This window comes from Nannobrachium achirus (genome assembly GCF_963921795.1).
Source record: "Nannobrachium achirus genome assembly, chromosome: 19".
NCBI classification, from domain to species: domain Eukaryota; kingdom Metazoa; phylum Chordata; class Actinopteri; order Myctophiformes; family Myctophidae; genus Nannobrachium; species Nannobrachium achirus.
In genome coordinates, this window is record NC_137826.1 from 47,501,729 (window position 1) to 47,517,001 (window position 15,273).

A 15,273-nucleotide genomic window follows, 5' to 3' on the forward strand; every position below is an offset into this window, starting at 1 on the left:
GATGAATAAAAATAAAAATAAACTAAATCAAAGAAATTCTATAAATTATAGAGAGAAACTCTAAAATAGCCAATCTACCGACGAGCTGATTTACCGTATTGGCCCGAATATAGGACGACATAAACCTAACCCTAACCTCAGTGAAACTATGCCTAAACCTAACCCTAAAACCTAAACCTAACTAAATTCGGACTAATGAGATGTAGGACTAATGACATTTCGGACTTATGGGCAGTCTCCCAAAAAAAACATAGCAGGCATTGCTGGTGGGGGGTGTCCCGGGTCCCCAGTTCAAACATGATACTTTTTGGGGGGGTTTACGGCCTGAAAAGGTTGAGAACCACTGACTTATCGAGTAGTTTTGTCTTCTTCGAGACGGGAAGAGGACAGGCAGGGCAGTGGAGGGAGGGAGGGACAGAGAAAGAGAGAGAGAGAGAGAGAGACGGAGGATGGAGCAGAGAAATGGAGCATCTCAAGGTCGCTCCAATGACGGGCTGCTCTATATGTGAGTCACCCGGGCAACCAGGCCACCACAAAGACGGATGGTAACCATGGCAACGCAACTTCTGCCTCCCTTTATGCACGACTCAAATCAACTTATACATCGCCTGCCGTCTGCAGGGCAGAAACCCCTTAACTCCCTATTCTACGTTTTGGAGTTTTTTCTTTTTTTCTTGTAATTTATCGCCCCCTACTTGATTCACACTACTACTAACAGCGCAGTGGTGGAAAAAGTACTCAAATATTTTACTTGAGTAAAAGTATCAATACTGCAATGTAGAAATACTCCGTAAGGGTGCCCTCACACCAAAGTACCTATGAGAGTGGAATCCGCGTTCCGCCAATGCATTTCAATGAGAGTGAAGCGGTTTCATGCCAGCAGAGGATTTCTGCAAAACACGCTCCCTTCTCATTGAAATGCATTGGCGGAACGCGGATTCCACTCTCGTAGGTATTTTGGTCTGAGGGCAGCCTTAGGGTGCCCTCACACCAAAATACCTATGAGAGTGGAATCTGCGTTCCGCCAATGCATTTCAATGAGAGTGAAGCGGTTTCATGCCAGCAGAGGATTTCTGCAAAAAACGCTCCCTTCTCATTGAAATGCATTGGCGGAACGCGGATTCCACTCTCATAGGTATTTTGGTGTGAGGGCACCCTAACAAGTAAAAGTCCAGAATTCAAAATGTACTTGAGTAAAAGTACGAAAGTATTGGCATAAAAATGTAAAAGTACAAAATGTCTGAAAACAGCAGATCTACAAGCTCTCAACGTGAGCTTATGATCGGCTATTTTCAAATAGCCACGGTATAGAATAGGGCTAAAGTGCATTAATGTATGTTTTATAATATAATCATATCTGCAAAGTAACTAGTACACTAAAGTTTTCAAATAATTGTAGTGGAGTAAAAGTACAATATTTGGATCCGAGATGTAGTGGAGTAGAAGTAAAAGTACTGAAAACTGGAAATACTCAAGTAAAGTACAAATACCTCAAAGCTGTACTTAAGTACAGTACTTAGGTAAATGTACTGAGTTACTTTACACCACTGCAACAGCCACACATGAAAACACGTCATCAGCGCCCACACCCTAGGTGGGGGCCCTTCTGTGTGGAGTTTGCATGTTCTCCCCGTGTCTCCTAGGGTTGATACCCTCACAAAAACATGCAGTAATCCTGGTCTCAATAATGCCTCCCCCTGGCCAGCCGGGGCGCCTGATGGAGGGGAAAGGAACTGGTTGGAATAACTTGGACTACCCATGCATAGAAGGAAGCATGAGGTTTGTCCGTTGTCTCCCCAGGCGCGGCAGAGGGAGAGCAGAGCCCAGGATTTAATGATATTTGTCAATCATCTTCATAAATGGTGGTCAGCCACAAACTCACAGTCACAATGACTGGCCAATAAAGAATTTGTCTTCTAATATCTTTCCACAAAATATTAGAAAAGGCTCAATAGTGGGCTCCATAAAAGCCTGGCTCAATAAGCAGGATCAATAAGGTGCTCATTATCAATAAAAACGAACAAGCTCCATCCCTACCCACAAGCCAATCACACCGTGTCCTGCAAAGCTTATCCAATGGGACCCTGGCGTAAAATAACCTTTGAAGGCGGACATTTTTTAAACAAGTTTTTCTTCCCTGGTTTTTGAGCGGACAACAAACTTTGAGCTGTTTGTGCCAGGATGTAGGCCGGACATTGTAGCCACGCTTTAGTTTACTTAAAGCCTGTACGTACATTGCACAGCGTTGTCACTGCTAGAGCCATAAAAGTCTTCTCTTAAGGGGGTCCCTGGCATTTCTTTTCAATTTGGGGGTCCTTGACATGAAAAATATGCTAACTGGCAGCCTGCCACTACTGCCAGCTTGTCAGTGATAAAACCATTGTAATGCCATGAGGATTCATATGTATTACTGTATGTAATCTAATTCACGGAATCGTTGTGTGTGTCACACACACACACACACACACACACACACACACACACACACACACACACACACACACACACACACACACACACACACACACACACACACACACACACACACACACACACACACACAATGTCCCTGGCAAAACTTGGGACAGTAGTCGTCTCAAACGTGACGCGTGTGTCATATAGCCCTGAGGCGCGCTGAACCGCATGGCGGACCAACGATTTCCGAGAAGAAAAATCACTGATATTTATCTGTCAGCCTGCGGGGTCTGAGAAAGCAACACATTCTCTGATTGGCCAACCCCAAACGTCGTCTTCACGGATTGGCGTCACGTCACGAGCGTATGAGAGACTGACAGACAGTAGGAAAAAAACTACTGAAACACATTTTTGGACACTTCTCCTACAGATTTTGCCCTAAAATCACGCAAATTGGTACACAGTAGGTCTACACATCTCATCACCATGGATCTGTCCCATATAGCACCACCATCAGGCCGATTTCTTCAAATATATTTTTGGACACTGCTCCTACAGCTTTTGCCCTAAAATCATGCAAATCGGTACACAACACGTCTACACACTCATGTCATCAACATGGATCTCTCCCATATAGCGCCACCATCAGGCCGACGAAACACTTTTTTGGACACTGCTCCTCCTACACATTTTGCTCTCAAATCACACTGCGACCTGACGGTCGCTTATCTCCCGATTAGGGAGTCTTACTGGTGCTTAGTTCAGTGTAGTATCACGCACCGAAAATAGCCGACCTCCAAGCTCACAACGCGTCGCAGCGCGACGCGTTGTGAGCTTGGAGGTCGGCTATTTTCGATATATTTCCACCAAAAGGCCCCTTTTAGGAATTTCAGCCCCTGCCTCTCTTAACATTCTCTGCACGTCCCTGCGAGAGAAAGCCCCCGCTGTATCCATTCATAGAAACCTCTCTTTCTCTCTCTCTCTCTCTCTCTCTCTCTCTCTCTCTCTCTCTCTCTCTCTCTCTCTCTCTCTCTCTCTCTCTCTCTCTCTCTCTCTCTCTCTCTCTCTCTCTGTCTAGCTCCTCATGCTCTGCGGGACTCCAACATTCCATCAGTGTGCTCGTTGCGTTGCTGGGAGCGGGGGCGGATGCTGAGGTAGGGAGCCCTCATTGGCTTAGGCAAAGCCCATCACAGAGGCCTCGGCCAATGGATGGATGGAAGGAAGGAAGGATGGAGACCCCCCCCCCCACCCCACCCCCCCCCCCCTTCCTGACAGCATCACCAGTGAGGTCACAGCGTCGTGAGAAAACCATGAAAGGCCGGGAGGCGGGGTGGGAGGGGGGGATTAAAAGCCTGCGCTTGCAGCAAACCTTACAATTTAATGTGATTTATTTCATTATTCTTTTTGGGGGGTGGGGGAGGATGGGGGTTCGTTTTATGCTTGTTGCCCGGAAGTGGGGATTTGTCTTATTTTGTGGGAATGCTATGATCGTCTCTGTGTCGGGTGGTATCCCTCTTGCGTCCCACAAAACTGTCACTTTATACAGGATTCAAATTCGAAAGCAGCAAAAATATAGAAGATCCACAAGCGTCGCTTTCCCACCGCGTTTGCTTCATTTTGTGTTGGCGCTTTTAGTGATCAATTAGGGTGTGAAAAAAAAGAAGGGCGTGGGACACTGGGAAGAAAAACATTTAAAAAGTTAGTTATATTACTATCATAAAAATAGGGCTAAAGTGGATTAATGTGCCGGTATGTTTTATATTATAATCATTTATATCTGCTAAGTAACTAGTAACTAAAGTTTTCAGATAATCGTAATGGAGTAAAAGTACAATGTTTGCCTCTGAGATGTAGTGGCGTAGAAGTAAAAGTACTGACAACTGGAAATACTCAAGTAAAGTACAGATACCTCAAAACTGTACTTAAGCACAGTACTTAAGTAAATGTACTTAGTTACTTTACACCACTGATTATAATAGTGGTTATAATCAGGGGGAATCCTTCCCTGCCCTTTGTGGACATTACACATACCGTCCCTGCAACGGCTGGGTCTGTGGCTGACCACAGGAGGGTACAAGCTCACAGATCTATCGACTATCGTCGGAATACGACGAAGTATAAATCGGGATTCATACAAAAGAGAAAGAGACAAACAGAGAGAGAGAGAGAGAGAGAGAGAGAGAGAGAGAGAGAGGGAGAGATGATGGCTTTACTGCGGCTTACTGCAGCTGCTAGGGTAAAGGGGGGTGGGGGGGTGGGGGGGGGAAGTGTGTCGGTCGGGGAGCCTGGATTTGACGTCACGCCTTGGAGAGAAGAGAGGCTCAGCATGGAACGGAGGGAGAGAGAGAGAGAGAGAGAGAGAGAGAGAGAGAGAGAGAGGATGGAGTGGAGGTGAGGATAGGGAACCGAGGCTTTGCTCTGTGCCAAAAAGCAATTGATTAGTTTTAGTGTAATTACTAATTAGTTTAATTGTAATTACTTACAGTTGTAATCAGTGAGATATTGATCTCGGTCCTTCATCGGCACGAGAGAATGAAACGCACTGTATAGTTTGTGTGTGTGTGTGCGTGCGTGCGTGCGTGCGTGTGCGTGATTAGATTGAGGGAACACACTAGTACAACCAGGACAACAATGTGTGAACAGAATAATCGGGGACAGGGCGTGAGGACGGACACACTTTCATGAAGCTGATCAAAAAAAAAATCAAGGTCACGATCAATGTCATATGTCAGATTCTAGAACAGTGGTCTTCAACGTTTTCAGGCCAAGGACCCCTTAGTTGAGAGAGAGAGATGAAGCAGGGACCCCACAACCTGTTCATAGATTCCACATAGTTTCATTGTTTGACAGCACAATCATCAGTGTATTTTGGATTCATGTCAATTTGTGTTTTCAGGTATTTAACCTCTTCAACCGTCAATACTTAATAAACTTGACCTTTCACTCTGTACTTATTCTGCTCTTTTTCCCCTCTAGACCAAAGCGCTTTGCCGAAAATAGCCGATCTACAAGCTCACAACGCCTAACGCTGCGAGGCGTTGTGAGCTTGTAGATCTGCTATTTTTGGCTCTGAATATGGACACTAGGGTTCAAGTGGTTAATATAAAAAAGGAGAAAAAAAAACATTTTTCTATCACTCAAAGATTTGGAGGACCCCCTGGATTAACTCTGAGGACATAAATCAGTGGTTCTCAACTCTTTCTGTCTGTCTGCCCTGGGGGTCCCGACCCACAGGTTGAGAACCACTGACATCAGGGGTGGAAAAAGTTCTCAAATGTTTCACTTGAGTAACAGTATCAATACTGCAATATAGAAATACTCTGTTACAAGTAAAAGCCCGGAAATTAAAAATGTACTTGAGGAAAAGTATGAAAGTATTGGCATCAAAATATACTTAAAATACCAAAAGTAAAAGTACAAAATGTTAGAAAAAAGCAGATCTACAAGCTCACAACGCATTGCAGTGGCTGTTTTCACTAGTTTAATCATGTTTAAATAATAAATGCAAAACGAACGGTTTTGGACATACAAGGTTTTCACCCGACAACGACGATATACTGTAGAGAAAAAAAAAAGAAAAAAAAAGAAAAAAACAGACAAGCAGACTCCATTTTCAAAGACCCTTCACCACTCCTTTCAGTTACTCTAGGCTATAGAGTACAGTTCCTCTGGACAAAAAGGGGAACAAATCTGTTTCATTCCCACTGCGATATCCATTTTAAACTAGGATAAATAGACTGATTCATACATGGCAGAATACAGCTGCTTGCTCCACATGTAGGCCCTGCTAATTGTTCTGTTTCTTACATTAATATAATAACGTTTTTATGTTGTTAAATTGGGAGACTCAAACCCCAGATCATTTTCTATCACAGTCATGGGCAGTACAGCTAGTATTGTTATTCATCTTGAATGTATTAATTGTAACTATTGTAATTATCTGTGGATGTTTGTTATTTTAGTCTCTACTGAGTGCCGTTAACTGTTATAATAATCTGCTCTATGGTGGATCGTTACAGTGCGTAACGTGTTTGATTTGAAGTTTGCTTATTATTTAGCGCAGCAAAGACAAGGCAATTTGATTTGTATAGTCACAAATCAGCTGAAGTTATCTCAAGGTAGCTTTTCAAGCAGAGAAGGTTGTGCAGTCCAAGTAGGGAATGAGGCTTTACTCCAGGTGAAGGAGTTTAAGTATCTCTGGGTCTTGTTCACGAATGAGAGAAAGGGGAAGAAGGAGAAGGAGATCAGCCGGAGAATCAGAGCAGCAGGAGCGGTTTTGCAGTCGCTAAATCGCACTGTGGTGAAGAAAAAAAGAGTTGAGCCGGAAGGCAAAGCTCTCTGTCTACCGAGCAATCTTCGTTCCTACTCTCACCTATGGTCATGAAGTGTGGGTCATGACCGAAAGTATAAGGTCGCGGGTGCAAGCGGACAAAATGGGTTTCCTCAGACGGGTGGCTGGTATCTCCCTTAGAGATAGGGTGAGAAGTTCAGTCACCCGAGAGAGACTTGGAGTAGAAGCGCTGCTCCTACACTTGGAAAGGAGTCAGCTTGGGTGGTTCGGTCATCTAGTACGGATGCCCCCCGAGTGCCTTCCTAGGAAGGTCCTCGATGTGCGTCCTACTGGGAGGAGACCCTGTGGCAGACCAAAGACCAGATGGAGGGATTATATTCTCCAAACTGGCTTGGGAACGCCTCGGTATACTCCCTGAGGGAGTGGAGGAAGTTGCTCGGGATAAGAAAATCTGGAGGTCTCAGTTGGAACTGTTACCCCCGCGACCCGATTCCGGATAAGCGGTTAAAGATGGATGGATGGAGGTGTCTTTAATTTACAGGGATCCAGCAGGCACTCATGAGTAAGCAGTGTGTGACAGCCAGAGGGCCAGCCAGTGGATAGTGTCTTGTTCAGTAAAATCTATCACATATTTTATGGCTCTATAACTTATTGACGTTTACAGCGAGAGCCATAACAAACATTTGGATGTGTGTTCTGCTGATCCTGAAGTAGCTCTGTCCAGGTGAAAGAAACCTCCTATTACATTAGGTGGGACAGCTAGGGCTAATGCAGATTTATTGTGCTTTCATTTTTGCTTTAACAACTGGGCAATCATTTAAAAATATATCCAATGCTGTGACTTAATCAGTCAATACCGAGGGCTTCCAATGTAAAAAAAGACCGTAAACAGTCTTAATTGGGATGTTCCTTTTAGGCAGGGTGTTTAACTATGTACTGTATTACATTTCAATTTGCATTGACTATACTTGTACTGTTCTCCATTTTTGTTTAATAAAATAATTAATCAGTCAATCAAAGTCAGTCAATAGGCCATATTGGAAAGAGATTGGGCCTCTTCCATAGCTCCTTGGTGTGTTACCAATGATCCTAATGAAGGCCCTGTTCCAGTCTGGCTGCTGATATTGTGCTATTTGTGCATGCTGTGGCCTGTTGGTCATTGGGATTCCTGAGGGTCCATTTGGGACCCTGGGCAGTGAGCTACATGCTTGTTTGGGGGAGGGTCACCAACCAGGGACGTGTTCAAACGAGGGTCTCCACAACATACAAATTGCGGGTTGCGCGACATGGCTCACTGGAAACACTCCACAACAGTGGGTCTCAAAACTATGTCCAGTTAGTGCAGTTACCCCCATGGTTCCTTGGGGGGTTTCAAAAGGCCACTTACAGGTGCATAACTCTGAGATTGTCCATTTGTACACTCTCACACTTATGGGGGTTTGAAAACTACACTACACTAAACAGAACAGATCTTTAATTAGTATAATTGGTAAGACCTTTGAAAGGAAGTAAGGAATAGGCCCAGTATGTCAGGCAGACTGTCGCCTCCTGCCATTTCCAAATGCTTCCGTCATAGATTCTGGAGCAGCGGAAGCTATGGAAATGATCCGGGGTAAAGCTACTGTAAATCTAAATACATAAAAAATAGGAATTGAATTCCAAAAATGTAGCACATCCAAAAATGTAAATCAGTGGAGGACAAAGTACTCACATTTCCACTATTTTATTGGCACACACCAAAAAGAACGCTTACGCACTTCGGCTAAGAGCCTTCATGAAGGAATCCAATTCCTATTTTTTATGTATATTTGACTTTAGGTTTAGCACGCCACTGAGAAAACCATTGCTGATGCGCATCTTCTTTTTCTTATGTAAATCTAGTCAAAGCCTATAGCTTGTTGCTTAGTAGAAATAGGGATAGCCTACAAAAATACCACTACCACTACCGCTACCACTGCTACCACAAATGACTTCTTGACATTGTATAAACCCCCTCCACCTCCCCAGCCTCCTCCTGTCCTAGCATTCAGAGCGTGTCACTGGATGTGGGTGGAAGAGTTAGTTAGCACCAGTCCTGGAACTGCGTTCAGACACTTTCACCCCCAATGCTCTCTGTTTTCAAAGCGCTGCACTCTCTCTGACTGTTGCTCTTGAACGCGCCCTGCCGAGCAGGTAGCACGAGTGCGCGACACATCGTCACATGGACACAACACTGCTGGTGACGCAATGCAATGCTGGCAGCGGAGCTAGCTGCTTAATCCTGTGCCAACATGGTGAAATGACCCAGATATGTGGCCGTCATGCAAGCAGCGGTGGGGATGGCTCAGCGATTATTTAACAGCCGGAGCATAAAGCCGAAGTTAATGTATTTATTGTAATAATAATCTACATCTAATCCTATTTCAGTTGAGTAATGTTGGGCGGTGTGCTTTCAAACGTTTGTCTCTTGCATGGTATACAATGTACCAATAAAAGGAACTGAACAGAGGGTAGCAGCACAAAACCAAAAAGCGATTTTACTAGAGATGCACAAAACTGTCCAATACTGATATTACATTATATTATTCATAATGAGCTCATTGCTGATTCTTTTAATGTATTATTGGCCATTAACGGTCACATTATTAATGTGTCAATACGGATGAAATATCTGTTAATATTGGTGTATATTCAGTCAATAAAACTTCAGTCAATATCAGTGAAAAATATCTGAATTATTCTTACATCGGTTCGATACCGATTTTGCTTTTTTTAATGAAATATCGTCAGATATTGATATGCTACCGATAATATCGTGCATCACTATTTTTCTTATTGGTCTTTGGTGCAGGGCAGGACAAATACACCATTGTGTATTGGCTGGCTGATGACGTAGCCACCCTAAACCCACTCTGATTCGTTGGAACAACATCCAATCAGCAACGACGTCGCCCACGTCACAACTGACGTTCGGAAATACGAGTCAACTGAATCATGTCCAGACTGAGAAGCGAAGTGACAAAACAGATCCACGGAACGTAGCATAGCAGGCTGGTACTTAAGCTACTGAATCCACTTCTGTCACACTGCCATGTCACTGGCACTACAAGTCAATAGTCCCTTTGACTTTAAACTTCTTGGCTGAGCGTTCGCTAGCGCGGTGTTCAAACTTGCTCCCGTAAATGTGGGAGACAAAGCCGTTGACTTCCACTGCGAACACGCTGTTCCTCTTGGGGATAACCTTTAGTTTGTCTTCTCGGGTGATGATTTTGAACACGTGCTTGAATTCCTGGACCAGAATCCCCGTTGTGCCCACGTACGATGGGCATTTGGACCGCGCCACGGTGAGAATTGCACCGTGCAAGTCTGCCTTCAAAAGCTTCTGCTGAACCAACAGTGGATCGCTCCCCGGTTTCAATCCGTTACACAATTCGACGACGTACTGTTTCCATAGTTCATGAAGAGGTAGGAAGAGTTCATACCTCTGGTGCTCAGGTTTGATCTGGAAGACCTTCATCTCCCTCTTCTGTCTGGCGTTAAGCCCTTTGACCTTCTTCCTAGTCCCCTTTTTGTCCGTCCGTTGGGGTCTGGTCATCAAAGCCTGGCGATCAAACGTTTTGCCGACTTGCCGTGGTGTCCTGCTAGGCATAGCGTTCCTCACGAATGATTTAGCAAAGATAACAGCTTGAATCTTTTGAGACTCAGCACCCAGAATGTCCTCCAGTTCAGGAGGAGTTGTGGCCTGAACGAGTCTTTCTTCAGACACTTCCATGATTGTGTTCATTGGCTCCTTGTTGCATTCTAACCTCGCACCACTAAAAGCCTAGGAACATGTCAGGAACATGTCAGACAAATGTTCACACTCTTTGTCTATGCACAGTTTTGCACACTATGTCCCTTTTATGCCCATACATGGAGTTCACTGTTAGTCGTGCCTAAATATGGTCATAGACTGATCTCAGTACTATGATGTTATATTCCGACTGAGAGGACTCCTTTCTGCGCCGTAGGAGCCAATCTTTCAAACTGCTGGAACAATCAGCACCAAGTCTCTTGCGCACACAGTAGGCCAAAGTAGTACAAACAATGGGACTGGGCTTGGGCAGAAACCTTGCCTGAATTTTGAGTCATACGTCACAGATATAACAGAGACGACACAGATGACATCATCACAGGTTGAAAGAAAGAAACCTTGAAAGAGAAGAGACTTCACTTCCTAAAGAGACCCATGGTACAGCTTAGTGTTACTTACAATGCTCTCAACAAGCATAAGACCTTTTCAGCAGGTGATCTGGTCACAGGGAGAGTTAAATTCAAGTTGAAGGAGAAAAAAGCAGTTAAACACATTTTCATCAAACTGAAAGGGGATGCCATTGTCAATTGGTCGGCCTGCGGCAAACCATGCCGTGCACACAATAGATTCTTCAAACTCAAACAGTTTTTAATTCCAGAAAGCATGTTTGTGACTCTGCTTCCTAAAGGGAAACATGTCTACCCCTTCAGCATCCAAATACCAGTGGAAAATGCGCCGCCGTCCTTCAAAGGGTTGCATGGAAGGATTGTCTACACGTTGGAGGCCAAGGTCACCAAAGAGTTTAGAGGGTTTGAGAGTGTCACAAGCCACGAGTTAACCTTTGTTAACAGGGCCACTCCACCATCTGTAATCGAACCTCTGGTTGCTTCCATAGGAAAGGAGCTTGGGACGTCCTCCGAAGAATGGGTCCAAATGAAGGCCTCTGTCGACAGAAGCACTTGTTGTGCAGGTGCCAAAATGACTGTTACGGCCGTAGTCGAAAATTCCTCATCTAAGGAAATGAAGCCCAAATTCAAACTCGTTCAGAACGTGGTGTATCGTGCCGAAGGCCAAACCCTTTTCTCTAAAGAGGAGGTGTGCAGCGCGGAGGGGAAGACCATTAAACCCAACAAAAGCAAAACCATCACGAGTAAATTGCTGGTTCCAAAAGGCCAGACCCAGACAATCCTCAACTGCGCCATCATCTCATTGCAATACTATCTAAAGGCGTATTTAGAGTGGGACGCCAATTCTGCTGTCAATCCGGAGGTGAAGTTCCACGTGATCGTGCTACCCGCTGGCTCCAAGCCTGTCCCTCCACAACCTGGAGTCGTGGAACCAACCCAGGATGACGGCCCCCCAATCTACAAGCCACAGGGCTCTGGGGCAACGACATGCAATGACATCCCTCCACCCTACAAGCCACAAATTCCTCCACCCTACAAGCCACGCATTCCTCCACCCTACAAGCCACAGGGCTTTGGGGAACCAACGCACAACGACATCCCTCCAGTTGCTGTCCCTATCGCACGGTCAGTACTAGCAAACATCAGTACTAGCAGTTTTCCACCTGCATACTCACGTCTCCAAAATGATCAACGGTCTCGCTCAACGTCCAGCCAAGAGTCCAATAGTGAGCAGACAGACGGATTACCTGGCGTTCCGGCGTATCAGCCGCCCTCGCCTCCTCCACTTCCCCCGTCCGTTCAAGTAGTCGGATGAATTCCGACTACTTGAAAATAAAAGGCCTCGTAGCACACTGGTTGGTACGCGCCATGCAAAAAAGGAATGACAGAAGAAGATAAAAGATTCAGCCCCTGTCAATATATACGTATATATATATATATCGATGTTGTCGATTTGAGGATTCATACAGTCTAAGAGTTTCCGATAGCGAACAAGGAAGTGAATGCGGTCTCACGCACGCATCTCCATGGTAACAAAACGTACTTTGTCTACCCTATCAGACTACCCTATGTGGCAAAATCACGTCATGAAAGCAGAGAATCAGAGTAAATATTTTGTAACTACAGCTTATAGAACCTGAAATCAACAGAACAGAGATCTCTGCTTCGCAGGCAGTCAACGCACTGTGCTTTCATGGTAAGATATTTCCCATCATGCTTATGGAGGGTTGTTGCATTTCTTTTGTCTGCAGGGCCCTCTTTGTCCTTTTATGTTGTTTAAGATCTAAGATTCTGGGCTGTTTATAATGATTTTGTGGTTAATACATTTTTCTTTGGGATTTACATTTTGTATGAACCAAATGACTAGTGTTTTCCTAAAACACTAGATTTCACCGGGAGAAACAGAAATGTGGTATTTCAGGATCGTGACTGTGGCATTAACACGTTTTAGACGATAAAGATTCAACTGACATTTTATCATCTGCTGAAAACGTCAATTTGCGGAAGAACTAACTCCAGGTTACTGGGCCACATTTTTAATTATGTTTTAGCTTTTTATTCCCAAATGTAATCGTTATGTCAATTGATCCCTCCCCACACACATGTCTGTGTTGTCAAAGCTGTTATGTCCTACTGTCTCGCGTACCAGTGAGGAGAGCCCACCGGGAGACTGCATCCATTTTGTCACAGATACCACTATTGCATGCAGGCAAAATATCTGGAACTTTACAGGCATTACATTTATGTTCACACTAGTTGCCTATGCATACTGTGTACCGTTTATGCCCATATGTGGAGTTCTGTGTGACTGTGTTAGCAATGCCCAAATATGGAGTCCAGGCCACACTATGACATCATCATATTGATGACAAGAGAGTTCTTCATATATGGGATTTGTGGGCAACTGGATCTCCGTACAGTATATGCCCATATATGGGCCTATCATCGGCTTCTGGTGTGACATAGTTGCGAGGGCTGTGTAGTGGCTCGGACTCCCGATTTGAGGACCTAATCTTGTAAACCAATGGAATCGGCGTCAAGTTTCTTGTGCACGCTACGCGGGGGAAAAATCCACTCATAATGTTCAAACCTTTCCCTAATTTGGAGTCATACGTCGTAAATATGTCAGAGATGACTATATTGATGTCACAGATGACTGACATCACACATATGATATCACAGGCTGCAGGTCCAAGTATTGCACTTACATTCAAATAGATTATCACTTACACACTGTACGTACTGCTGCGTGCAGTATACTTTGCATAACATAAATGCCTTCGGTGAAAGACCATAGCTCAACGTATAATGTTGGCGATCTGCTCAGAGGGACCGTTACCTTCCGGCTGGAGAAAGAAACCAAAGTCAAACACATTTTCATCAAGCTGAAAGGGGACGCCATTGTGCGTTACTCGTCTGGCGGTAACACATACCGCTCACACAAAAGATTCAAACTCAAACAGTTTTTGATTCCAGAAAGCGCAGAAGGGACTGTGCTTCCCAAAGGGACCCATGACTACCACTTCAGCTTCAAAATACCAGTGGGAAGTAAGGCGCCGTCCTTCGAAGGGCTGCATGGAAAGTTTGTCTACATGTTGGAGGCCAAGGTCACCAGGAGATGGAGGCCAGATATGGTCGCGAGGCACGAGTTAACCTTTTTCTCATAGGTCTACTTCAACATCTGGGACTGAACCGTAGGTTTATCAGTTTAGGCATTTAGCATACAAGGAGGAACACAAGTTGTTTATGAACACAGAGCATGCCGTCCCTGTTGAGCAGAAACCTAGCTTGTATCTTCACATTTCAATGTCTTTTCCGCCACCTTAATGCCCCTACTTCCTTGCACAAGAGTGTCAAGCAGTAGTAGTGAAAATAACTGACACGTGACAGGGCCGGTTTCTGCTATAAGAAATATAAGCGGTCGCTTAGGGCCGTAACCACTAGGGGGGGCCACTTCACAGGGGGAGAAAATACATCTTTGGTTGTGGTTGCGCTGTGCCAAAACGCAGTTTTCTATGCATTTCGGGGGGTTTATCCCCCCAAAAATATTTGGTTGCCGTGCGGCCAAGAGGTGTCCCTGATTTTCATCTCTGGGAGTTCTGGCAAGAACGTCAAGCCACTTTCACCCCTGGTTTTGGGGGGGCCACCAGAATCCTAGAACCGGCCCTGCGTTGTGAGCTTGTAGATTGGCTTTTTCTTTTCACAATTTCACACCCATTTTCGTTCCATTTCCTGAAGAAGCCACTGTTTGGGAGCGACGTTGTGGCATCCACTGTGGTGATCATCATCAGCTGCAGGCAGGAGGACAAACAGGAGATCGGCCTCAGCGATGATAATAATAGACTGTCGTTTGCTCCCACTGTTTACTGCCAAGAGATCTTCATCACGATATCCCTGATGAAGAATCCTTTGGCAATGGAAAATGTCGATCCGTGCACTAAACCGTGGGAGTGTGGGACGGCTGCAGACTCTATTATTATCTCTACCCAGTCTGTCTTCTCCCCATTCATCATCTACTCTCCTCCTCACCCACACCTTCAGGGGTGACACCCGGCCATGCATTTCCGTGCCTTGTTGTATCATGGTGTGTGTATATATATATATATATATATATATGTCTCAAAATTGTCTTATCGTTATCACACCATTCATGTTTGTGGGAATACAAGGTTTCTGCCCGACTGCAGCGATAGGCTATATTATCAGGGGAAACTGCGGTGAGAAATGACAGCCTGAATTTAGGTTACACACTTGATAACTGGTTCATTACTGTAAAGAAATCCAAAAAAACAGGAGGGGGAACAGCATTGTTTGTGGATAAAAGATTGAAATACAAAATATTAGAAACTATGACTACTGCTATTGAAGATACTTGTGAATGTGTCACG

At 44.7% G+C, this 15,273-nt stretch overlaps 2 protein-coding genes across 2 annotated transcripts in view; both read right to left on the reverse strand.

Moving 5' to 3' along the window:
• ppm1e (protein phosphatase, Mg2+/Mn2+ dependent, 1E) overlaps positions 1-15,273 on the reverse strand; it is a gene marked incomplete at both ends in the record, with an annotated part of 87,888 nt that overhangs the window by 26,066 nt on the left and 46,549 nt on the right. The gene's annotated exons all lie outside the window — the stretch shown is intronic.
• Positions 9,789-10,457, reverse strand: LOC308304084 (ribonuclease P protein subunit p29-like; the record flags this gene model as incomplete). Its single annotated transcript, XM_080748643.1, has 1 exon — positions 9,789-10,457. The coding sequence occupies one exon, from the start codon at positions 10,455-10,457 to the stop codon at positions 9,789-9,791; it is 669 nt and encodes a 222-aa protein (XP_080604769.1).